The 27,481-nt window shown below is 36.9% G+C and overlaps 1 protein-coding gene across 1 annotated transcript in view; it reads left to right on the top strand.

Annotated features, from left to right (window-relative positions):
- Positions 1 to 27,481, top strand: part of LOC114049455 (pecanex-like protein 2) — a 369,169-nt gene that overhangs the window by 117,278 nt on the left and 224,410 nt on the right. Inside the window, exons 14-15 of the mRNA XM_027870706.1 lie at positions 6,382 to 6,492; positions 8,067 to 8,158. Of these exons, the coding sequence (XP_027726507.1) occupies positions 6,382 to 6,492; positions 8,067 to 8,158 (203 nt within the window). The remainder of the gene's footprint in view (positions 1 to 6,381; positions 6,493 to 8,066; positions 8,159 to 27,481) is intronic.

Genomic DNA, 27,481 nt, shown 5'->3' with positions numbered 1-27,481 from the left:
CCTCTTATTTTGACTTCTTGCTTTCCCTAATATCATAGGTTTTAGAGTTGGAAGGACCTTAGATATCAGCAAAACATTTTCCTTCCCCCAACTCCAACTCATTCTTTAAGTTCTTTGAGAGGAGGATCTGTAACAAATTGTGTATCACATCAGCACATAAGATAGTGCTTTGTATAGAGTAGACACTAAATGTGTACCCATTGGACAATTATATTTTACATTTTTGAAAATTCAGAGAAAAAGAGACTATTCACTGGTGTATGATAGTTCCTAGGATTGAGGTGGGGATAGGGAGGGAAGTAATTCTAGTGATGTGGAGCTGTCCATTAGAAGCTCATTTAAGGGGAGATGACAGGTAGCCCTAGACTCACAAACACCTAAAAATCAGTATAGCAAATAGTCAAAAACTAGTTTTTAAAGATTATATCCTAGTCCATCCCCTGATATTGAAAATTTCTGTTGTCTCAATAGAATTTAAGCCCCTTGAGGGCAGGTATTGTTTTATTTTGTGTTTGTGTTCCCCAGTGCCTAGCAAATGTTCCTGGCAGATAGTTATATTATTAATTATAAACAATATTTTAATAATAATAATTAGCTATTGCCCTTACTACTTTTAGCAGGGAAGGTTATTACTGACTGAATGTGTCAGAGACACCTTCATGTAAGAGGTAGCATTTGAGTTGGACTTCTGGGGGTGAATATGAGGAAGACAAGGAAGGGCACTCAAGCAAAGGGAACAATGTAAGCAAAGGCGTGGAGGTAGAAAAGCGCGGGACAAATAGCATCTCAGTTTGGCAGAACTTAGTGTGGGGAGGATTAGGGGACCCAGTGAATAGTGCTGGTCCTCGAGTGAGGAATATCTGAGTCCAAATCTTGCTTTAGAGGCAATGTAATCCCAGTCAAGTTACATAACTCTCTACCTCAGTTTCCTCATCTATAAAATGAGGATAATAGTAGAACCTACTTCCTATGGTTATTATGTGAATAGCACTTTGCACACCTTAAAGTGCTATATAAGTGCTTCTTCTTCTTCTTCTTCTTCTTCTTCTTCTTCTTCTTTGGCTGAAATGTGAGAAGAATAATATTCAGAATATAATAAATGAGATTTTAACAGATTCTACCTCATCATACCATATCAAACTATTGTGTTTAGTGACTGATGCCACACTATAGAAAGAGTGTCTATAGATAACCAGCAAAACATTCAGAGGAGGGTGATCAAGAGCACATCTTGCAACATGTATTATCGCTCATCATCTCCTTCTGCTCTGGACACCAGTATACCCTCAATTTAAAGGACTACCATGAGGAAAAGGAATCAGATTTAATTCTGATTTAACCCCAGAACAAAAAAAAATACTTGGAAAATTGGATAGAAGTTGCTGATTTAGGTTCAGTGGGGGGGAAATATCTAATAATGAGTGCTAGTCAAAAAAGGAATGTAATTTATCTAGAGGTAATGGAATCCGCTTCTTGTGAAATTTTCAAACTCTGATTGACCACTTTTGGAGATTTTTGGTTAGGAGAGACAGCATGGTATAGTGGATATTGATCTGGTCCTGGAGTCAGGAGCATCAGGGTTCAAGTCTCACTTCTATTGTCTGTGTAACTATGGGCAAATATTTTAGCCTCTCAGTGGCCCAAGGCAACTCTAAGAGAACTGTATAAGTTTCAGAGTAGGTGCTGATCTGTATTGGAAAAGACTTTCCTCATTGGGAGCTTTCCATACCAGTAAAATTGCAGGTCTGGAACAAAAATAAATTAAAATAAGATTAAATAAAATAGTAATTAAGGAAGTAAATAAAATAGGTGAGATTAGATGGACTCTAAGATACCATTCAACTTAGTTGTTTTGTTAGTAGTTTGCAATAAAATTGGAAAGGTAAAGTGACATCAGATTGTGAAAGTTTTGAATACTAGGCAAGAGATGCTGAACTTTTCTCAGTTGAAAATAGAGTATCTTTTTTTTAAATTATTTACTAGGGGGAGGAGGAAGGGGGAAAAGAACAAAATAAAAAGTGTACAGCAGAGAGCAAAAGAAAACCTACAAGGAAGCAAAGAAAAGGTGGACAGCTCTCAACAACACGCATAGTATTTAATATATAGGCTTTCTTGAAATGAGAATTTATTGCTATATATTTTGAATCCCCTTTATGTTCTGCTGTACACATGACACATTTTTTCTGTTCTTATTTTATATTTAAGTTTTAATATATATAAGTTTATCATGTTATTTTTCTTTTCTTATTATATATTTAAGTTTTAATAAAAAATTAAAACATTTATTTATTTTATTCTGAACTTTAAAAACTTCCATAACATAAGAATAGAAAAAAATTGATGGTACATGAAACTGCAAATCTATTATGTACAACTTGATATTTTTAAAAATATATAATAATCATGTAACTTTCTTTTTTTTTCTTCCCTCTGACAATTGAGAAGAGCAATGACGACTAGCTCTTTATGTAAGGAAAATTAGTCTGACAGAGGTATGAAGAATGTATTTATTGGATAAGAGAGAGAATGGAGGTAGGAAGGTTTATTAGGAGGCCACCCCAGTAGTCTAGCAAGGTGTTAGTGGAGTGAGTCCTTTACGAAGGTGATGGTAGTGAGAATAGAAAGGAAGGTAAGGATGCAAGGAATATTGTGAGGGAGTTAACAAGATTCAATAATTGAGTGAACGTGAGAGTTTTTAAAAAGGGTGAAATGTAGTACCAAAATTTTGAACATGGGAGACTGTTAATAATGGTGCCAGCAACAAAAATCCTAATATCAGAATGAGAGGTTTGCTTTTAGTGATCAACCATTCATTTTGGAATGTTGAACTTGAGATCCTCTGGGTAATTGTAGTTGTCTGAATGGAGTTCAGAAGAGTGAGTCAGGCATCTGAATAGAGGCATATTTGAAACCCTGGGAGTGAATGATAATGACCAAAGACAATATGTAGTATGAAAAGAGAAGAGGGAGCAAGAACTAGATACAGGATGGGGAACCTGCTGCCTCATGATCACATGTGGCCTTCTAGGTCCTTGGGTGTGGCCTTTTGAGTCTAAGTTTTACAGAACAAATCCTTTTATTAAGGGAATCTGTTCTGTGAAGTTTGGATTCAGCCAAAGGGCCCCACTTGAGGACCTGGAGGGCCACATGTGGCCTCGAGGCTGCAGGTTCCCCTGCCCTGATAGAAGATAGAAGCATCAATCTAAAAGTATTAATGAAAGACTGAAAAGTCAATAAAAAAGGCAAAGAAAGAGGGGATAAAGAGGTAAAGTCAGTAGAATCTAGCATTTCACCACATGGGATAGGGCTTGATGCTATGGAATCAAATGATGTTTTTGAAATTACTTTATAACCCTTATTTCAAAAGAGGCTCTAAATTGTATTACTATAATTTTAAGGGACAAAAGGAATGGACTGTTTAGAATTTGGCATTTGGGGTTAGCAGTTTTTTGAGAAACAGAGAAGACTTTCTGCCTATGGAAAAGGCAGAGAGAAAGAGGATTAAGGGGGGAAAAAAACCTTTTTTTTTTCTTAACAGAGCTATCAATTTATTTATAAAGAAGCATTATAAAGAGCTTTTGTGGTAAGTATATTGGGAGAAACTGTTAAGAGTGATGGGTTAATAAAAGCTGAAAAAACCTGTTTTCTTGTCATGATGAGAGAGAAGCTGGGGAGGACAGAGAGAAAGAAGATAGAGGGGTCATCTTTTATTATGAAACTATTTTAACTTTTACCTTACGAAGAGGATTTTTGAGATCAGACTTTGATATCATAGTTGAACTGAATGGAAAAACTGTATTTCCAGAATTGAAGTATTCTGCATTTATAGTAATGTTTTAAGGGAGTTGTGACCTTTCTCACAGCTAAAATATAAATAATGATCTATGTATTTCATTATCAAATTCATTACTAATACATTTTACATATAATAACTTTAATTTTCATTTAATTTGGGGAGATTGGGTTTATGTGGATTTTATAGTTATAGAGATACATAGATTTTATAGCTCTAGATAAAGATATGGATATAAGCAACTATCTGGAGGAAGGAAGGTTTCTCCAATTCATTTAAAAATAATATTTTCTAACCTTGGGTGGGAGCTCTATACCTTGTTGATTAATTAAGAAAGATGTTGAAATTTTAGTAATTATTGAAGGAATATCCAAATATATTCATGGATTACTCTAGAACTTGGAATGATAAAAAATGTGGGAATAAATCAAGTAGCAGACTGAGGGGCATGAGCAATTCTATGTAGTCCCATTACAGATATGTGTGTGGAAGGAATGGAGAGCCTATTCTTAACACTGTTAAAAATTTAACCATAATTACTTATTCTTTGTATCTGTCTCCCTTGCTATTCAAGTTTGTCAGTTTTGTGTTGTTGTTGTTGTTGTTGTTGTTGTTGTTTTCTTCCTGGACCTCTTTGCTTTATGAACAGCTCAGGAGTTAGACAAGGAGATAATTGTCAGATAGGACAGACTGGAGAAATACACACGGCATATCTAATTACATTGGATGAAATTAGTTTGGTTATTACTTTTGTATAATTTTAGTCCTGCACAGTGTTTAAGTCTCAAACCTGTAAGTATGGTAACATGATATTTTTCACACTTAACAAAGAAACAAATCAAGTTACCAATGTTTCCTTTATAAATGCTGCTTGAAAAGAAATGGGAGCTCTACCAGAAGTTTCTTCATTTATAGTAATTATTAGGGAAAATGAAGATGGGGAAGAAGTGAGAGAAAATTGCAGACCTGCTCAGTGGTATACTAACAAATATATGTTTGTTTCCAGGGAATCTTGCCAACAACAGCAGGGACTTTTTTCATTTTTTACTTTTGAAAAAAAGTACAAAATAATGCCTGTAATTTCAAGTACAATTTTCCAATAGCCCTACTAACATAATAACAGTCTGATTGCTTTTCTTTCACCACAACTGCAACCTGACAGATGTGCTACAGTCTCCATTTGCCATTCATTTCACCTCTACACATTAAAAATAAAGACAGTAGATTTGATCCTTTTAGATGTTCCCCAGAAGGTCTAGCTGCTGTGCTACCAGTTTACAGATTGGATTGTTATCATAGTGTGTCATTAAATTCTATTTCCTCACATCTGGCAAGATCATTTTTCCCCCTATGGAGATGGTTTGTTACTGTGTTTGATACTCATTTTCAGTCTTCTGATTCCATTCTTTGTTGTGTCCAAGTTCTTCTTCCTTCATTTATGGTGGCCTCCCTGTCTGATGAACCAGACTACTTCTCCACCTATGTTTGTCTGAGCCATTATCTTCAGTATCCAGCTGTCCCTAATACAAACTTGTCCTTGCCAAAAACTTCCTTGCTTTCATGGGGTTATGGATGTAGAGACAGAAGGAATCTTATATGTTAGCTAGTTTATGTCTTTTGTTTTATAGATAGGAAGCTGAGACCCAGAGAGGTTAATTGCCAAGTCAAGGGCCACACAGGTAGGAAATGGTAGTATTCCCATTTTAGAGATGAGGAAATTGAGGGCCAGAAAGATTAACTGACTTGCTGATGGATGGCCATATAGATATCAAGTGCCAGAGCCCAGTCAGAGCTTATTTACATGATATGTAACAACATAAAATGGTATGTGACCAAGAAAAAATACTTTCCTGCCCCAGGCCAAAGGACCCTTGTTGTATTTATTATTGCTCTGCTTAATTCAATAAGCATTCCCTGTGAGAAATGAATTGGGACAGTTCCTTAGCATTTGCTGTAGTGGGATTTAACCTAGATCTATTTTCAGCCAGTGCATAGGGGTATGAAAAAGTAAAAGTAAGGCACCACTCCCACAATTTCATTGCAGAAAATAAGCATGATTTCCCAGCATTCAAAAGTGACTCTGGACCCTTCCCATCTACCCCCAACTTCCACAATAGCTTTGGTGTATAGAGAATGCTGACATATCTCAATAGAATGGACAATTGGGGTCCAACTGAGATTTTTATCAATTACTTGTATTCAGGATTTCTGGTAGCAAATGGAAATCTATCTATTCTAAGCAATGCTGCTGCACTCACAGAGATAGACCTAAGTATATATCCTTTCAAAGAGGTACAATAATCACTGTTGTGGAACCCACTTAAACAGAACCAGCAAATGAGTGGTGATAGTGATAGAGAATTGGCCGTGCAATTTCCAGGAGAAATGCCTTGGAATTCTTTCTTTCCAAAGGTTCTGTTGATAAAACATTGCCATTTAATATGCTGAAATTTTAGTTTGTCTTTCCTTATAATATGTAAAGTTGCTCAATGCCTGGCACATATTAGGTGCTTAATAAATGTTTATTGATGGATTGGTTGATTGAAATGCATCATAATGTTTTTCTTCTGTTCTGTTTCATCTTTCAGTATTCTTGTACTGCTTTCCTGCCATTTCTCTTCTTGGCCTCTTCCCTCAGATCAACACTTTCTGCATTTATCTCTTAGAACAAATTGACATGCTGATTTTTGGTGGTTCTGGTAAGTCATATAGTTTCTTTTTCTGTTAAGAGGAGAACCTGAGGTTCATGAGAAGAAAATAAACCCTAAAACAGAGAGTGAGAGATTAAGATACTTAGTTTTACTTAGTGGCTTCCCCCAAAAAATTTTGTTTGTTTGTTTACCTAGATCAAGGGTTCTTAACCTGAGTCAATAAACATGCACACACATACATACACACATACATACAGATGTGTGTATCTCTGTGTATGTATATGTTGTAATCAAAATGTATATATGTAACTGTATTTCAATGTAATTGGTTTTCTTTGTAATCCTATGTTTTTATTTTATGCATTTAAAAGCATTATTCTGAGAAGGGGGTCTGTAAATTTCACCAGACTGTCAAAGGGGTCCAGGAGACAAAAAAGGTGAAAAACCCCTGCTTTTCATGAACTAATTCAAAGTGAGTCATTCACTTTGACCCCAGGACACCACCAGAGAATAAGTGAAGTGCAGACCTGTGCAAGCTTTGAAAGATCATTGCTATATTGATACTGAGGCTTTAGATAATCTCATTGTATATACCCAGAGCTGCCACATGGTACAGTAGTTAGAGGGCTGATCTTTGAATTGGGAAAACCTGCGTTCAAGTCCTGCCCCTGACACATACTAATTGTATCACACTGGGCAAGTCACTTAAGCTTTTTCAGCCAGAGTTTCCTTATCTATAAAACAATGAGATTTGACTTGAAGGCTTTTAAGGCTCCTCCTAGAAGAAACCTTTGAGTCAGGAATACTTGGGTTCAAGTCATTCCTTAGTCACATACCAACTGTAAGACCATGGACATTTAGACTCTCAGTGACCCAAAAAACTTTCTAAAGGCAGAAAAAAAATATTTTGAATTTGAAGGCAAAGGATCTAGGATCAAATCTCACCTCTAACGTTTACTACCTATCTGATCCTGGGCAAGAGTTTCTACATCTGTAAAATGAAGGGATCGAATTAGATAACTCGGAGGTCCCCTTTGGCTCCAGAACTATGATTTTATGACCTCCGAAATTCCTGCCAGACTCAAATCTGTGATAGTATGATTCCAAGCGTCAGAGGAATCACCAATATACCCTGGCAGAAGGAGAACCCCTGGGAGTTCCCCACCACAGCTGCAGCACAACAATCAGAAGATGCCTTTCTGACTCTTGCCTCACTCTACCATTCCTGGAGGCTTACTTTATAAATGCCAAGGGCTTACTTTATTAACCCCAAACTTAGTATAGATCTTCAACATGCATAGCCCATGAAAGATCCCAGCCTCAGCCTCTCCAGTGGCTGAGATTACAAGCCTGTGCCACCAAACCACCAAACATGTTCATTTTTATTAAGTTTCCTGCCACCACTGAGTTGATAGATTATACTGTGCCCTTTGTATTGAAATTGCTTAACTCTGGGCTTCTCTCCTGGCACCCACCCTCATCCCCCCCCAAATCATTGCCATTGCTTATATTTTGATAGTTCTTATTTATCACCCGCTACCTTCTTGCGTCTTAAGAGGTTTGCTAGCACGGACAGGGAATCAGATCTAGGAAGGAGCTAACTGGCGATGTTTGTATTTCAGCCGCTACTGGCATCCTCTCTGCAATCTATAGCATCTCTCGAAGTTTTGTAGTTGCCCTTGTGCTCTACGCATTCTGTTTCACTGCTGTAAAGGTAAGTGTGAAGGAGAAAGAATGACAAAGAATATATGGACTGAAAGAGACACACACCTATTTGACTATTGTTCTTGTGCCCATATCAACTTTGGATTTGCACTGCAATGTAACAGATTGCTTTTGGATGTTTGGCATGTTAATGTTTCTTAAAAGACATGTGGGGAGCAGAATGGGGTAATGCTCTTTTGGAAGCGATGTTAGCTTTTCCTCTAACTAGCTAGGTGACCTTGGGCAGGCACTTCACTTTTCAAAGTCAGTCATTTTGTAGCATTCATTGTTGTGGTTGTTTAGTCATTTTTCAGTCATATCCAACTCTTCATAACCCCATTTGGGGTTTTTTGGCAAAGATGCTGGAGCGGTTTGCAATTTCCTTCATATACATATACACACATATGTGTACATATGTATAGATATATGTATATGTATATATATGCATGTATGTGTATGTGTATGTATATTTGCCTGTATATTCTATGAGGGAGCTAGATGACACAGTGAATATAGGTATATATAGGTATAGGGGGTATGCATATATATATATGGGTATGTATGCATATACATAAATATAGACACACAACAGAATATATACATATATACATGTGTATATATTTGTATATATATGTACATATATTATATATAACAAAATATTTTATGCGTGTGCATGTGTGTGTATATATGTGTGTATAATGTCCCGAATATCTTTCAGAAAAGTTCTGGAAGAGGGAAGGATAGTAGCATGACATGGATCTATTCACTTTGAGTTTCATTTACAGCAGCTGTACACCCATTATCAGCTTGGTCTCATGTATATTTGCTGCATTCGTATTTGTTTGGGAGAATAAGTCATATGTTTAAATGCCCTCATATAATCCAGCATATATCTGTTTAGATTCAAACCCTCCTTTTGCAAGACTGGGGGAAAAATTATTCCCCTTTTCTCCAGCTTCTCTGAAATAGTGCAGAACAACCCCAACAAGCCCTATTTTCCACGAGATGTTGTGAGGCAGCATTGAATAATGGCTAAAGAGCCAGTTGCAAAGTCAGGATGTCCTTGATTCAGTTTCTCCCTCAAACAACTGTTGACTGTGTGATCCGAGACAAGTCAGTGTAACATCTCATTGTCTTGGCAGCTCGCTACAGCTATGAGTTGTAGAACAGTAGCTTATCTGCATCGGTGGAGAGAATTCCTTCACCAAGTGATTCCTAATTTCATTGTTTTTCAGTCATGTCCAACTCTTTGAGACCCATTTGGGTTTTTCTTGGCAATGATACTGGAGTGGTTTGCCATTTTCTTCTTCAACTCATTTTATAGATGAGGAAACTGAAACAAACAGAGTTAAATGACTTGAACTCAGGAAGATGAGTCTTCTTGACTCCAAACCTGGCATTCTATTCACTGTGCCACCTAGCTGCCAATTTCTGAAACTGATTCTATTAAACTGTAAGCTTGAGAGCAGGGAACATATTTTTGCCTGTCTTTGTACACTTAGCATGTAACATAGTCACTAGTACATTGTAAATGCTTAATAAATGTTTGTTGACTAACAATATCAAATCACAGGTCTATACCAAAGAATAATCTACTTATAGTGATTTAAGTGCATTTATATTAGCAATGTCAAAGTACAAGGACTACTGACTTCATTGATGATATTATCTGGTTTGACTTTGATCTGAACTTCCAAGTGATTCTATTCAATAAGATTTTTATTGTGTGTCTTTTATCCATCTAATATAATGTAACACTATGTTAGATATGAACTGTATGGACAGAGGATGGTAGAATTACAGATTTAAGCTCTACAGCACCTTCATTTTACATGTAAGGAAATCAAGACCCAGAAAGGAAAAGTGGCTTGCCTGAGGTCGCTCAGATAGTAAATTAGAGACAGGATTTTAATTGATGTCCTCTGATTCCAGAGATGGAGCTCTTTCCATTTCACTATTTGGCTTCCATATACATGGAAACAGCATGATATGGTCCTTGCCTTCATTACAGTCTCACTGAAGAGACTGAACTTCCAGGCAAGCAATCATTAAAGAATCATTAAAGACTACATATAGTAAGGTCCCTAATGCAATGTAATAAATGCCCCAAATAGATGGGCTGTATTTTACCTGGTGGATGAGTTCAGGCTTTTATGTGAGTAGATTAAGTCACTTCTGTTTTTATATACCTTAGCTTCCTCATCTGTAAAATAAATGCTGTTTTTATCTCTCATTGTTCCCAAAAGGATTAATTGAATGAATGTGTGTAAAGTGTTTGAGTTCCTTAGAGAAGGGCTCTCTAAATGCAAGGTATAATCTTGAAGACTAGGATTATTACCTGGTATTTTTAATTCTAGTCAATTGTCCTCTAATGAAGCCCTTCAGTATTTCCATTAAATATCTGGAATGCCAGTAGTTTACAAGCTCAGTCACAGTTGGCACTGTGAAAAGTCTGGCCTACACTAACCATCTTTGGTCAGCGCCTCAGTCTGCTAAGTATAGGGAGGGAAGGACGGACAGGAAGAAGAATAGATTTCCTAAAGGCACAGAAATTCAAGAACGAGAGGTGAGATTGGTGGGAAACAAGAATCCCAGGCCTTAAGCTTAGGACCGAAAGGAAAAAAAATATATGAGAGGCTATCATACAAAGCACAACTATGAATATCTGGGACTTTTCTTTCTGTCTTTGACTTCCTTTTAGTATATGCCCAGTAGTAGGATCACTAGATCAAAGTGTACATAAAGTTTAGTTATTTTTTTGCTAATTCCAAATTGTTTCCCACAATGCTGGGACAAGTATATAACTTTGCTATGGATACTTTGATTTGTCTTTCTACCCACAGCATTTACTATTTCTATCTTTTATCATTTTGCTGTTTTGGGGAGTGTGAGGTAAAATTTGAAAGTTGTATAAATTTCCATTCCTCTTATTATTAGTTACTTGAAACAATCTTCCATATTATTATTAACTGGTTACAGTTATTCTTTGGAACACAAGTTGATATCATCCTTTTCTTGATCAATATGACTGGAATATAGGGGGAATCAGGTGGCATAGCTTTGGAAATATAGGTCAGATTATGAAGGGTTTCAAATGCCAAACAGAGGAATGTGTATTTGATCTTGTACATAATAGGAAGTCACTTAAGTCTCTTGAGCAGGAGAATGACATGGTCAGACCTGTGTTTTAGGGATATTAAATTGGCAGTTGTGTGGAGGAGGGATTGGTGAGGAGAGAAATTGGAAGCTGAGGGGCCAATTAAGAAACTATCGCAGTTGTTTCAGATGCCAGGTAAGGAGGTCCTGGATTAGAGTTGTGGCTACCTGAGTAGAGAAGGGGATAAACATGAGATTATGGATTTAGGATAGACAAGACTTGATGATTGATTGGATATGGTAGCTGAGGGAAAGTGAAGAGTTGAGGATAATTTTGAAGTTTTGAAACAGGGCAAAATTGTAGTGTCCTTGATACAAATAAGAAAGTTAGGTGGAGGGCCAGGTTTAAAGAGAAAGGTGAGTTCCACTTTGGGCAAGTTGAGTTTGAGATGTCGATAGGACAGACAGTTAGATATGTCCAGCATACCATCAGATGGTTAATCTGATACATTATCACATGCTAACTGACAATCATGGGATGCAGATACAAGCAAAAATGACAGTCCATACTCTCAAGGAATACTCTCCAATGGGAGAAAACAAAACAGAGAGATGGAAAACAGGGAAGAGAAGAACTGGAAAGCAATTGGAGGGGAATGGATAAAGAGATGTTGGGTACCCAGAGGCAAGGGCTGGTGGGAAGGGAGTAGGGAAGTCCAAAAAGTGAGGAGTAGAACCCAGAGTGAAGTGAGGACAAGAAGGAGAAAACACTTTGCCTAAGGTCACACTTAAGTCAGAGTGGAGATAAAAACCACATCCATAGGCTTCAAATCTACCTTTCTTTCTACTATATGATGCTGCCCCTCATTATCTGTTGTGATAATTGTGAATATCTTGATAAGTTATTCTTAGATGTGTTATATATTTTGTGTGTATTTTGATTGGAATTTCTCTTATCATTTATTCCTTGCTTTAGAAGCTATCCCATTCAATTCCCTCATTTTACAGATGAGGAAACTGAGACTGAGAGGTTGTATTTTGCCCAATGTGACACAACTAGTAAGTGTCTGAGGTAAAATTTAAACTCAGCTTGTCTTGACTAAACCCAGTGCTCTCTGTTAGTGCCATAAAGAAATTAGGCCCAGTGATCTGCACTGGGAACCTAAACAAACAGTAGTCAGCACCTCTAGAAAGTCAAGAATACATGCATGCACATGTGCATGTATGCATGTATATATTCTCTATAATACATGCACACTCACAGAAATACTTATATAGATATAGGTACACACATGTATATATGCATATATGTTTATACATGCATATATGTGTGTGCATATCGTGTGTTCTTTATAACACACTTGCATACATGTGTGCCTGTATATCTATAGATACAGATACATATATACCTATATCTACATATATATGTGCATTTTATAACACATGTACAATCACATACATACATGCATAAAACATTGTAATTTTTGACCAACCAGACAACAAGAAACATAAGGAGAAAAACAAAGGCAAATAAAAGAAGAAAAAGAATACCAATCAATCTGTTAGTTATTTTGATTTTAAAAAAAAGGTCCTGGCAGCTGCTGGTGATGATGAAAATGTGCTGTGAGATAACTCTGATTGCCGAATTTTTTTTGTCATCAAGAGACAATCAGCTGTCACCCAGAGCAGAAAGAGAGAGGAAGAAACAGGAGGAGAACAGTAGCTCTGAAAGTATTCCACAATTATATTGATGCTTTTCACCACTCAAGCTTGTGGCCTAAACTGATAATGGAGTTGATTTCAGCAAAATAAGATGTAATAAAATAGTTCTATCTGGTGGCCAGATTCAACAAGTATTTATTAAGCACATATGATTTGTAGAACAATGCTCTAGGTGCTAGAAGGTATAACCAGTTGAGATCATATAGTCCTTCCCCTTATAGAGTTTATAACCTAGTAGAGGGATAAGAAATATATACAAAAAACCTAGAATGCACAATAACATAGGATAATTAAGAGGTTTGAATAACAGTGCTTTGTGAGAAATGGAAGGTTTTTAATAGCAGAGGAATCATGGAACTCTTCAAAGAAAAGGTGGCATCTGAATTAGGATTTAAAGAGTAATGTGTGTAGGATGTGTGTGAGCATGTAATATGTGTTTGTGTACGTGAGTTGTCTAAATAGGAGTTGTCAGAGTCCTTGATAGATACAATCTGAGGTCTGGACCATCCCTAGGAAAATGGCTAGGGTGGGGCAGGCAAGTCCCTGAGCACTGCCAGGCTGAGCAATCTCTTAGAGGACTAGAATTATATCTATCTGTACCCCTAAATATTGTTGATCTAGGGATACAATAGTTTAAAAATAAAACACTTTTCTGATTCATCTTAAAGGGGGAGGATTGCCCAAAGCTTACATACACAGGCTTAACTCCTTCCCACTAAATGCTAGTTACACCAAAGACTATCACTTATAATGAATAGTGAGTAAACTCATTTGTGTAAACAGATTGCAAACAGTAATAAGAGAAGTTATCTAGATTATATCACAAAGTAAACAGAATGAATGAGTTTTTTTTTAATAGTAGCAAGATGAGATCTCAATTCAAACAACAGAGGTCCTAATCTCAACCAAGAAGAAATTCCCTGAAATCTCTAGAGAGACAACCTGGAAACGAGGGAGCTTTGTGGAGCCAACCTTTCTTACATGTCCAAAATCAACCCCTCTCTATTCATGTGGAGTGGGGCATGAAGAGAGTTTAGAACTACATATGTCTCTCTTGAAGAAAGAATGTCTTTCCTCTTCAAATCTCTTGCACCATCTTTTCCCATCACATAGATAGCATAATATCAGTATTCTCTCCCTCAGTTAGGACAGTTTATGCCTCAGACTCTGCCATAAATCCAGGTAACAGAAGGATAGGTCAGATTTAACCTATGAAGCAGGAAAAGGAAGACATTTTTGGCATTGGAAAAGTGCAAGCAAAGATTCACAGGCAGGAATGCATTTGTTTGGGGACATACAAATAGAGTTTGGCTCACCCATACAGTGTTCAGAGGGGTCTTGTAGGAATGCAAAAACTACTACAATGAATTAGTCTTTGTATAAAGTGTTTGTAGTCTATTACAGCTACAACAAAAACATAAAAACTAGATAATTAAGTACTAGATAATACCAGTAATCTCAATATTACAAAATATTCAACGATGTAGAATATAATATCAGAATTTGATTCACAAGTTATAAGATTATTTATGTAGGATAAAATTATGTCTGTGAGGTACATAGGTGATTATGTTAGAATGTAAGCTCACTGAGGTCAAAGGTTTTTTTTTTTTAATCTGTATCCTCAGTGCCTGGCACATTGTCTATCACGTAATAGGTTCTTAATAGATGCTTATTGATTGATTGCTCACAGAATCATAGATTTAGAACCAGAAGAGACCTTATGGTATTAATGTAGAAAGGTACCTTATGAATTTGTATTGGGTTGATCCTCCCCACCTCCAGTGTTAGAAAAACTAGCTTAGGGTTACACATATAAGTGCTGGGAATTAAGCAAAATGATATTTGTATACTGATCCCTAGTATTTGCGTGCCCAGCATTCACTTAGATGTCCAAACTGAGAATTATTAGTTTGTCTCTTGCCTTTTGTTCTAATATTATAGATTAATAAATACATTATATAAATTAAATTGATAAATTCACTGATTAATAATTAATACATAGATTAATAGATAAAAACTAAAGATCTTAAGATATGTATGAGTGTCTGTCTGTGTGTCTGTATGTGCTGATACGGTAATCAAATCAACACTACCACTCCTAATGATGATCTGTCAATCTTTTGCCTTATGATTCAACTTTTTATCTCTTTGACTTCCCAGATCAAAACACCCCTCCTTGCCTATTACTCTCCCCCATTTTTCCCCCATTAGAATGTAACCTCTATGAGAACAGGAACTGTATTTATATTGCTGGTGCTCAGCACCTAGAAAGCACATAGTCAGAGCTTAATAAATGTTTCTTTAGTCATTTGTTCAAATAGCTCAAGTTGCCCATGAAGATAAAGAATGTGATTTCATGGATTTTTGTGTTGTTTTCTACAATTTTCTGTTTGGAGGGAATTGTGGTCATGAACATAGTCCAAAACAGACCTTGCATTGCAGTTGGACCATGAAATAGAGTAAGGGGTCTTTGTCTGCTGGAGATGTTTGGAGAAAGTATTGACCTAATCTCCCAACTCAGAATGTTATATTCTGTTAGAAGAAAGGTTAGAAAGCTTTCAATGTGAAAAAAGGATGATTATGATGCCCAGGAGAAGAACTTACACTTAGCACATTAAAGCTTGGCTTTAGGGGGAAGAAGGGGAAAATATAAAGTAAATGGACAGCTCTGAAAAATGCATAGTATTTATTATATAGGTTTTCTTGAGATGAAAATTTACTGCTTTATATTGAATCTCTTATGTTCTACTGTGTACATGGCAATGATCTTTTTTCTTATTTTGTATTTAGATTTAAAATAAATTTAATAGCTAAAAAAAAGGAAAGCTTAACTGTGTGTTTAGTGTTGTATGTATATGTTTAGCATTATTAAGGAATTCCTTTTTAAAATATTCTTTCTTAGACCCCTCTTGTTTTCACACAACATTGTGTGAAATACTGACAAACAAGTAGTCTTTTTGGAGATAAGCAATCTTGCCTGTGGGTTAAACTCAGGTTTTTGATGCTAACGTAAGGTTTCAGGTAATAATTGCAAGATTTACAGATTACTTGTGAATTATCTATATAAGAAGTCATTCTTTCTGCTTACATAGAAAAATTATACCTCATTTGAATTTTGATGAGACTTTTCTCCTGGTGATTTTAAGCAGGTAATTCAAAGCAAGCAGAAAGATCATCTCACTTGTTCTATCTTGTCTCTATGCCAGGAGGAAGGTAGTAGGAAACTTAGAACTGAGAACATTATCCACGAAATCTTTAATCGTGTGTCTTGAAGTGGTGATATGTTAAGAAAACATCCAGATTGATTTTTAAGTAGATTTTGAAATGAGAATAGGGATGAATAAATAGTAAAGAAGCAAAAATTTTAACAAACATTGATCAGGTGCTGAATTAAGTGGTACAAATGAGACTTATAAATGTAAATGAGTAAGAGGCATAGTGTAGTTGTTTTAAGAATCATAGTCAGAACTTGGGTTCTAACCTTAGCTGTGATTTGTTATTGTTATTGACTTAGAATAGATTTTAGCCTCTCTTTGACAATCTTTTTTAAAGACTGTATTTAGCTGCTCTTTTATTGAGGTAAATTTTAATCAAATTTCTAAAGTGGTTTGATGGCTAGAGGGTGTTCTATAATTGCTGAATGTTATTAATCTAAAACTTTGTTTTTGCAACAGTAGTTCTAAGTTTGAGAGTCAAAACCAATATTTGTTTTCCCTTTATTTTATCAAAACTAAAGGTGAGAGTCATCTTGAGTATCAGTGGTCAGTTAGTAAACAAATATTTAAGCATTTCCTATGTACCAGATACTGTCCTGAGTGCTGGAAATACAAATACCAACAGAAAGAAAGACAGTCCCTGCCCCTGAAGAGCCTACATTCTAATGGAGGAAGACAACCCATAAAAGGAAACTAAAAAAAGGGCAGGTGGGCAAGGGAAGAAAAGTACCCAAGTGTCAGGGCATGGTAGAGAAAGTCAGGAGTGCAGCCTGGAGAGGAAAGAGAAGTAGTAAGCCTGGGTGTTCTCCTTAATGAGGTTCTGGAAGGCGTTATCCAATCAGACGGAGGGGACACTGGGACAGAGGGTACTTCAGAAGGGTGAATTCTATGGCTGAAGTGATGGGTGAAGAGGAGCCTGGAGCATGATGGAGAGCAAAATCTGGAATATAGTCTGGTGAAAAAAGAATTTTTATTTTATTAAAATTAAAAGTGATAATCACCACGAATATTGGGGAAAACAGGACTACTTTTATTTAAAAATATGTATACACAATATGACTTGAATCAGATGGAAAAACCTGGACTAAAGCCCCAGGGCTTTTCTGCAGATTGCGTAGGATCTAGAATTAAAGGAACGTCAGATATCATCTAGATCTAGGCCAACCCCTTCATTTAATAGAAGAGGAAAGTAAGGCCCAGGGAGATTATGACTTGCCCAAGGTCAAGTAGTAAGTATCAAAGGCAAGATTTGAACCCAGGTCCCCTGGCTTGAGTTTATAGTTTTTCTACTTTGTACCATGCTACCTGCCCCTTTCTTGATTTTTTCCCCTGGAAAGTTTTTTGAAGACTTCTAAACCATTTTTAAACCTGTTGTTCTCAATGGGGCCATGTTCTAAGTTTGCTTAATGAGTATTATATATATTGGAATTATTATTGCTTTAGATAAAGCTCAGCAAATTACTTGTTACTATGGAAGCTATTTATCTTTTCCCAGGTCTAGTTGATGGTCACTTCTACTCTTCAGGAATTTCATTAGTAGTCTTCATAGCATTAATAATACTGTTGATAATAAATTATAATGATAAGATAATAAATTATTCTTGTTGATGAAGACCTCTATGCATCTGTAATCCAAATTAAACCGGTCCACCTTTCTCTAGAGTAGCTGAATAAAAGTTCATCAGGGCTCCCCACTCCTACCCCTACAGTTGACTAGTATTAAGCCCTGACTATGTGTCTACTACTAGTATGGGATAGTGAATAGAATGCTGAACTGGAGTCAAGAAACACTGAGTTAAATCCTACCTCAGCCATTTACTAGCTATGTGACCACAGGCAAGTCACTTAACTTCTCTGAGCCTCAGTTTCTGCATCTATAAAATGGAGATAAACAGTTATTATAAGGCTCAAATATAGTGTTAGGGATTGCAAGGCAGAGGGAGAGGTGGAATGACAATAGATTGTAGTCAATTACAGTAAGTAAATGTGGAAATGGAACATTTGTGGGTGATGGCAAAATCAAGGGTATGACCATCTCTATGTGTAGCTGTGGTGGGGGGGAGGAGTGGAGGTCATGGGAAATAAATAAATTCAGTAACTAGAAAGTTAAGTTGTTTGAAGGAGTAACAACATATATGTTGAAATCCCCTAGTAGGAAGGCAAAAGTTGGAGAGGAAAGAAAGATTGTAATTTGGTCACTGAACTTATTGAGGAAAAAAGGGATCAGATTATGAAGAGCTTCAGATTCCAAACAAAGGAGTAATTCCTAGGCCTATATGTATGTGTGTGTGTGTTATATACTAAACATATTAAACTGAGACCTATGTTTTAGGAAAATCGGCTAAGTAGAGAAGGATTGTAGTGGGGAGAGACTTGGGTCATTGAGACTGGTTAAAAAGCTATAGCAATCATCCAAGCAAGAGGTGATTAGGGCATAGATTAGAGTGGTAGCTGTGTGAGTGGAGAGATAGAGAAATGAACAAGGAATGCTGAGAAGGTAGAATTAACAAGGTTTGGCAAGAAGTGGAATGAGGCAGAGTGAGGAGTTGAGGATGACAAGTTTTGAGCCCAGGTGATTGGGAAAGCTGGTGGTAGCCTTGACAGTAATATAGGTATAAAGGAGGAAAGATAGTGGGGAAAGACGTTGAATACAGTTCTTATCTCTCTTGGCTAACATAGGAGCTAGTATGCAATTACTGTGTAGTCCACACAACAACTTTTCACGATGCTAAAGTACTTTATGCTATGCAAAATGCTTTCCTCACAATAAATATGTGAGATGGATAGTAGAAACATTATTGTCCTCATTTTCCAGATAAAGAACTGAGGCACAGAACAGTGGAATGACTTTTTCAGACTCTTCTGAATCCTAAGTCTGCTGGTCTTTCCACTACACCAGCCTAAGACAATGTAGTCCATAGATGCTTAACATCTCTTTATAAACTACAGATTGAGGGCTGTATTTTCACACGAGATCAGAACAATCTATCCTTTTTTCTGCTTTTTTTTAGCACAGAGAATTTCCTAATGGTCTCTTAGATTGATTTCCCTTTCAAATACAACATGCTATTAAGTCCCTTGAGTTGTGTAAGAATGGCTCACAAATTGGCAGGGTTGTTTTGTTATTTTTTTTTTTTGGTGGAGGTGGATAAAATGCTCTCTTTAGCTTAATGCACCCAAACCCAGAGCTGTGATCTCCCTTCATACTTAATGATGCACTTTTTATGCCTTTACTGCTTATTCTTTGACTTCAGCGAGTTTATTGGCTGCTCCATTTTCAGCTGCCTTAAGATGGGGGGCTCTGGTGAGCTATCAGAACACGTTCTACACTTTACCTAAGAGATTTCTCTGGTCTGCGTGGGTATTTTTATTCATCACCGTTGTTTATTATTGGTTGCTGAAAATAGCTTTATAGGTTAATAAACTTAGAACCAGACTGAAGGGTTGTGAGTTAATTTTGCTTTCCAGAATGTTAATTAGTAAAAGCAAATTAGTTGTCATTTAATTTCATGTGCTTTTTTTTCCTTCTTCCACGTTTGTAGTGTGGAACAGGAAAATAGAATCCCTGATTGACTTGTGTATTGGACAGTGATATATGGAAACAACTGGCATATTTGCCCCCCAGAGGGAGATTTAGTAAGTAATTAGTTGTACTTTGTGCCTGAGTGAATCATGTTTTCTATGAGATTAAGTATATGAAACACTCTTTAGACTTTAAAGTAGTTGCTAGTATCATTATTACTTAAGAGATTATCTTTTGAAGCATTCTTATTATAATTTGACATTGTTGACTTCGAAGGAGGCTAGATTTCATCAAGGAGAGGAAATTTCAATGTGGAAATGACCTTGACCAACATAGATTAAAACCTGCTTGTTTCTTAAATCCTAGACATATGTTAGAGGTTGAGTCACTAGTCAGAAATCACACGATTAGTATCAGAGGTGGACTTGAAATCATCCACTATCATGTGCTTTCTATATTATTATTAAGCTTTATTAACAATTATTAATGGAAAGCCTTCCCTGTACTTAATAACATGTGAGGATTACAGAGTAAGATGATAGCATGGTCCCTTGCTATTTTAAAACCAAAGTAAAGCAAGGCAAACTGCTGTCATAGAACTAGAAATATGTCAGAGCTAGAAGAGATAATAGAAATCATGACCCTCATACTCTCATTTGGCCAATGAGGAAACTGAAACCCAGAGAAGTTACTTGATCAAGATCACAGTATGAATCAGTAGCAAAGCTAAAACTAGAAACCAAGCATCTTACCTTCAATTCAATAATATTAATTAGTACTTAGAAGGAGTCAACTGTGGTAGACACCGGTGATGCAAAGTTGAACTAAAGCATAATCTCTGCCCTCAGAAAGATTGCAGTCTAACAGGAGGATAAAACATGCATAAGTAACTAATAAAAAATAGTGCAATAAATTCAAAATAGATGTATAAGTAATCAAAAAGCATGTATTAAGCATCTTCTGTATTAGATTAGTACTACAAGTTGGATACTGTGCTAGTATCTATTCCAAGCAAATTAATACAAGAAATTTGAAAAAAAAAATCACTTTGAATTTGGATAAAGACATGGTATTGGTTGAATCTGGAAAGGTTGATGGACACTACCAGACTGAGGTGTTAGATTTAAGTAAAGTTCATTCCAGGCATGAGCAAAGACAAGAGACATTGAGAAGAGTAGTCTGTAATAAGTCTAGAAACTTTGGAACTAGGTAGTGAGGGTCTTCAATGTCTGTATAAGAAATTTATACTTTATTCAGTAGTCAAGAAAGAATCATAAATTATTTTATTTTGTGGGGTTTTTTTGCAGAGTTGAAATTAGAGTCATTGAGTCATGCCCAGCACTGGGCAGTACTGTGAACGATGCATGTGAGGGAAAGTAGAGGCAGAAAGATTAATTAGGAGGCATTAAAAATGGCCAGGTGAAAGCTGATGAGGGCCTAAACTAAAGAAAGCAAATGTAGTGGTGGGGGGAGGGCAGGTTTCAGAGATACCTTGAAATTAAAATTAATAAGACTTGGCAACTGATTGGATGTTGGAGATCAGAGAGAGGAGAAAAGGCAAAAATAGCTTTGAGGTTTTGAGTCTAGGTTGCTGGGTGGGTGGTGTCACTAATAACAGAAATGGACATGTAAAGGAGAAGAGCCAAAATTGGCAGGAACTTAGGATTTAGAGCAAGTGAGTACCTTGAAGATTATCTCATGATAAGATCATAGATCTAAAGCTTAAAGATCAATGCTGTCATTTTACATGTGAAGCAGTGGAGGCCAAGAGAGTTTAAAGTGACTTGTTCAAGGTCACAAGGCAGCATCAGAACAACTCTCTTATTTTAAGAGAAGAGAATCAAACACAGAGAAATTAAGCCACTTGTCCAAGGATTTGCAAGTAGAAGTATCAGAGCCAGAGTCAGGTCTTTTGGTGCAATATCCAGTGTTTTTTTTTTTTCCTGTCCATTATGAGATGTTTACTTCGCACATTCTAAGTTTGAGATACTAACAGGACATTAACTGGTGATATCCATGAGGCAGCTGGAAATATGGAAATGGAGCTTTTATGAGACATTGGAAGTGATAGCAGATTTGGGGGTCATCTAGATTTTTACAGTTTTCTCTTATAGATAAAGTTGAAAACTGTAGCCATGGGATTGGACCAGGACATCAAGGTCAAGAACAAAGACAAAAAAGGAGAGGGCAAAGAGCAGAGACTTGGGAGATGTCTATGTTTAAGGTGTGAGAGGAGATACAGAGAGTGAAGAGGAGAGGCTGTTGGAACGTAGGGAGAGACTCATGAAACAGAAGTGTTACAGAAACCAAGGTAGAGGAAATTATTTAGACAGATGATACTGTCAACAGTGAACCAAATGCTGACCAAAGATGAAGATAGAAACAGAAATTTTTTACACTTCAGTACATTATAGATCTGTATTTTTGTCAATATGGGGTCTCCTTTTGCAAACAGAGATCATAATTCCACCATGCCTTAGGAAATTGTCTTCATGAATTGGTGTGACTGAAAAATTCATCACTCTGTAGCTGATCTGATGAGATGCTCATTTATGGGAAGAAAGGACCAAATTATATGGGTGAATAGAAGACCACCGATGACCTTGGAGTCAATCAATAAGCTTTTATTGAGCACTTACTATCTGCTAGCCATTGTGCTAAGTGCTGGGGATTTCTTTGGAAAGGCAACAACATGGTCCTTGCCCTCAAGAGCTCATAATTCTAATGGGGGGAGACAAAATACAAACACTGTACATACAAGATATATAGATAGAAAGTCAATGGAAATACCTTGGGCAGAACAATTACAATCCAGGCCTCTTTTCTTTAGGAACTTATTTTTCATACTGTGTTTTGAAGAAACACAGGGTTCTGTGAAAGCTTGCCAGGCCTCTGTGGGGTATTTTATAAGTGGAAGTAGGTTGTAGGTGCTTTTGTGAGATGGCTGAAATTTTTCCATATTTTAAGTTCACAGAAGGATATTATTTCTAAATCTAGCTCCTTTCTCTTATTCTGTTTCCAAGTGATACTGTCACCCTCACAGCAATGCATTTGTTCTACAGGTCAGTGAAGAAGTGGGCCAGAAAACAAATGGTATAAGTGTGACTATTGGAATTGGAAAATGTATTACCTTTGTTTTAACCCTGACCTAGATAAGGAGCAACATAAAAGGAAAGAACCAATTTTATCACAATCCCAACAACAGTTTTCATTCCCAACCTTACTACCCTAAAATATACATAATAATATTATTATTTCAGAATTCCTCTTGGCTATAAGCTAATTTCAGTTTGAAGTACATATATATATATATATATATATATATGAAGTACATATATATATATATATGAAGTACATATATATATATATTATCCTTTGAGTACAAACTCTGCTGTTTGTTACTTAAGCCCTTTAAGACTTAGTCCTAAACTACCTTTTTTTAAAAAAGTTTTTAAATTTGTTTCTTTTTAGTTTTTAACATTTACTTCCACCATATTTTGAGTTCCAAATTTTCACCTCATCTTGCCCCTCCCACACCCCAAGATGGCATGCATTCTGAATATCCCTTCCCCTAGTCTGCCCTCCCTTCTATACTTCCCCACCTTCTCTTATCCCCTTCCCCTTCTACTATCTGTAGGGCAAGATAGATTTCTGTACCCCATTTTCTGTGTTTCTTATTTCCCAGTTACATGTGAAAACATTTTTTTAACATGTGTTTTTAAAACTTTGGGTTCCAAATTTTCTCCCTTCCTTCCTCCCCACCCACCCTCATTGAAAAGGCAAACAACTCAAGGTTATACATGTACAGTTATGTAAAACACTCCCACAGTGGTCACGTTGTGAAAAACTAACTCTATTTCCCTTAATCCTATTCCACCCTCCCATTTATTCTATTCTTTCTTTTGACCCTGTCCTTCCTCAGAAGTGTTTGCTTCTGATTACCCGCTTTCCCAATCTGCCCTCATCTCTATCATTCCCCTGCTCTCTTGTCCCTTTCTTCCCCTATTTTCCTGTAGGGTAAGACATATTTCCATACGCAATTGAGTGTGTATGTTATTCCCTCCTTCAGCCAAATCTTATGAGAATATGATTCACTCATTCCCTCCCACCTTCCCCTGTTTCCCCTCCACTATAAGAACCTTTTCTTTTTTTTTGTGAGATAATTTATTTCATTCTACCTCTCCCTTTCTCCTTCTCCCAGTATAATCCTCTTTCACCCTTTAATTTTATCCTCAGATGTGACCCCTTCATCTTCAACTCACCCTGTGCCCTCTATCTATCTATATCTATATCTATATCTATATCTACATCTATATACATATATATAATTTTCCCCTCAAACTACCCTAATTATGACAAAGGTCTCATGAGTTACAAATATCATCTTTCTATGCAGGAATGTAAACAGTTGAACCTTAATAAGTCTCTTATGATTTCTCTTTCCTGTTTACCTCTTCATGTTCCACTTGAGTCTTGTATCTGAAAGTCAAATTTTCTCTTCAGCTCTGGTCTTTTCATCAAGAATGCTTGAAAGTCCTCTATTTCACTGAATGACCAGTTTTCCCCTGAAGGATTATACTCAGTTTTGCTGGGTAGGTGATTCTTGGTTGTAAACCTATCTCCTTTGCCCTCAGAATATTATATTCTATGCCCTGTGGTCCCTTAATGTAGAAGCTGCTAAATCTTGTGTTATCCTGATTGTGTTTCCACAATACTTCAATTGTTTCTTTCTGGCTGCTTGTAATATTTTCTCCTTGACCTGGGAACTCTGGAATTTGGCTACAATATTCCTAGGTGTTTTCCTTTGGGGAGCTCTTCCAGGAGGAGATCGGTGGATTCTTTCAATTTCTATTTTGCCCTCTGGTTCTAAAATATCAGGGCATTTTTCCTTGAAAATTTCTTGAAAGATGATGTCTAGGCTCTTTTATTGATCATGGCTTTCAGATAGTCCAATACTTTTAAAATTCTCTCTCCTGGAGCTATTTTCCCGGTCAGTTGTTTTTCCAATGAGATATTTCACATTGTTTTCTAATTTTTCATTCTTTTGGATTTGTTTTACAGTGCCTTGATTTCTCATAAAGTCACTAGCTTCCAATTGCTCTATTCTAATTTCTAAGGAAGTATTTTCTTCAGTAAGCTTTTGGACTTCCTTTTCCATTTGGCCAATTTTGCTCTTTAGGGCATTCTTCTCCTCATTGGTTTTTTGGACCTCTTTTGCCATTTGGGTTAGGCTATTTTTAAGGTGTTATTTTCTTCAGTATTTTTTTGGGTCTCCTTTAGCAAGCTGTTGACTTGTTTTTCATGATTTTCTTGCATCACTCTCATTTCTCTTCCCAGTTTTTCCCCTGCTTCTCTTACTTGCTTCTCAAAATCCTTTTTGAGCTCTTCCAAGGTCTGGGACTGATTCATATCTTTCTTGGATGCTTTGGATATAGGAGCTTTGACTTTGTTGTCTTCTTCTGGTTGTATGTTTTGATCTTCTTTGTTACCAAAAAAAGATTCTATGGTCTGACACTTCTTGCGAGGTTTGCTCATGATCCCAGCCAATTACTTGAGTTATACAATCTTTATTAAAGTAGAGGTCTGCTTCCAATGTGGAGAATGTACTGTCCTAAGCTCCAGGGGTTTTGTGCAGCTGTTTTCAGAGATACTTCTAGGGACCTGTAAATTTTCAGTTTTTCCAAGGTGATATGATAAGGGGCAAGGTGTTTACTCCTTTCTAGGCCTGTGCTCTGGTCTATGAGTGACCACAAGCTCTCTTTTCTGTCTTGGAACTGTGAGGAGGATTTCCTCTCCACCGCCACTACAAGCTCCACCATGCCAGTGCTGCTCCTCCTAGCCCCAGGACCACCCCTCAGAACTGTGAACCAGATCCAAGCACGGGCAAAACAAGAGATTCCTGCCTCAGCACTGGCAAAGAGATCCCTGCAATCCCCCTCTGATCATCAACCTGATTCCCCCTCAGTCTGTGGGCCAGAAACTCAGGAGGCAGCCACCACCCCGGGCCCACGCTTGGGAACTGGAGCTGAGACCTAGCTTCTCTCTTACCACAGAAACAGACCTTTCCCACTGACCTTCTAAGTTGTCTTTGGCATTCGTGGGTTGTGAGGTCTGGAAACAGTCACAACTGTCTGTGATTCAGTCCTCTGAGGTCTGCTCCAGGTTTGCTGCGGCCTGTGCGCCCACGCCGTACTGCGCTCCTCTCCCCGCCTGGCGTGATATACCTTTTTGATCAACCATCCAGGTTGTCTTGGGCTGGAAATTTGTTTCACTCTGTCTTTTTGTGGGTTCTGTTGCTTTAGAATTTGTTTAGAGCCATTTTTTTATAGGTATTTGCAGGGGTTTGGGAGAGAGCTCAAGCAAGTCACTGCTTTTACTCCGCCATTTTGGCTCCCCCTAAACTACCTTTTGAGCCATATTATACATTATTTCCCTTTGATCCCACCACACTTGCCTTGTTGTTCCTCATACATGACACTATTTCTCATCACTATAACTTTGCACTGGATATTCCTTATGGCTAAAATGTGTTTTAGAATCTCTCATTTCCTTTGAAGCTCAGCTCAAGTATCAGCTTTTACATGAAGCCTTTCCTCATCCTCCCAGTTTCTACTGCCTTCCTTTGCCTCTCCCCCTAAAAATATTAGAGATAGGGACTGGACCTGTGTAGTATTGAGAATTCTCAGGGGACCAAATTTCCTCCCCCAATGAAATCTTGCACCTACCTGCAACTAATAGTCTTAGATAGTTGTTTAAAACACTGAAAGGTGAAATGATTTGCCAACAGTTATCCAATCAGTATATGTCAGTCCTTGAATTCAGGTTTTCCTGGCTTAGGGCCTGGTTTTCTATCTACTGCCTCTCTACTACATTACCTTAGATTTATTTTGCATATATTTAAACATATACTTATAGATGTATATATTCTCTTCCCCAACAGAATATAGACTCCTTGAGGGCAGGAACTGCTTCATTTTTGTCTTTACATGTTTGACATCTATCATATAGTAGCTATTTAATAAATGCTTGTTTATGAATTGATAATTTGAAAATACCATTTGAATGAGGTTTTGTAAACTTTTATTTCTTTTTAGCATAAGGCATCTATGATTTTGAAAAGTTTAACAATGTCTGTTCTAGAGCATGCTTCCTCCATGTGATGACAATGATGTGTCATGGTCATAAAAATACTAATGGGGATCAAGCTCTGTTTAACCACAAATAGTTTCAGAGAGGCTATGATTTCAAAGCCACAAAAGGGAAATAACTGCAAAGTTGGGAAAAGGTGGAGTGTTCCTCATATTTAGGTGGAAGATGGCTGAGCAAAAATAGGAATGAGTGAGTGATTTGCCTTCAATCATACAGACTGGGAAGGCAGCAACATTGGTTAAGGACTTTGAAACATATAGTCATTGATGTTGATACTTTAGGGAAAAGGGCTCTTTAAGTGTGTTTTATGAGTCTTTTAGGATCCATTAGGAATAGGGCTTGGTAAAATTAGACTTTATCATCAAGCAAGATGGGCTTATTTTCATGACATCAGGCTACTGGGCAGGATTTTCAAGAACAGTAATCCATTACTACTCTCTCAAATTTTATTCTGTCTCCTTGGGAAGTAGAGTATGGGTAGCCCTATTAGCTACAGACAAATGTCCAGTAGAATCATAAGATTTAGATCTGGAAGTGATCTTAGATAGTTCAACCACCTCATTTTAAAAATGAGGAAAAAGCCAATCCTAGACTTTTTGTCAGCAGGCTTTAAGATGAATTAGGT

Source organism: Vombatus ursinus, unplaced genomic scaffold, assembly GCF_900497805.2.
Source record: "Vombatus ursinus unplaced genomic scaffold, bare-nosed wombat genome assembly UNPS02014798.1, whole genome shotgun sequence".
Lineage (NCBI taxonomy): Eukaryota > Metazoa > Chordata > Mammalia > Diprotodontia > Vombatidae > Vombatus > Vombatus ursinus.
Note: the sequence above shows the minus strand (reverse complement) of the source record. Positions and strands in the feature narration are given on the sequence as shown.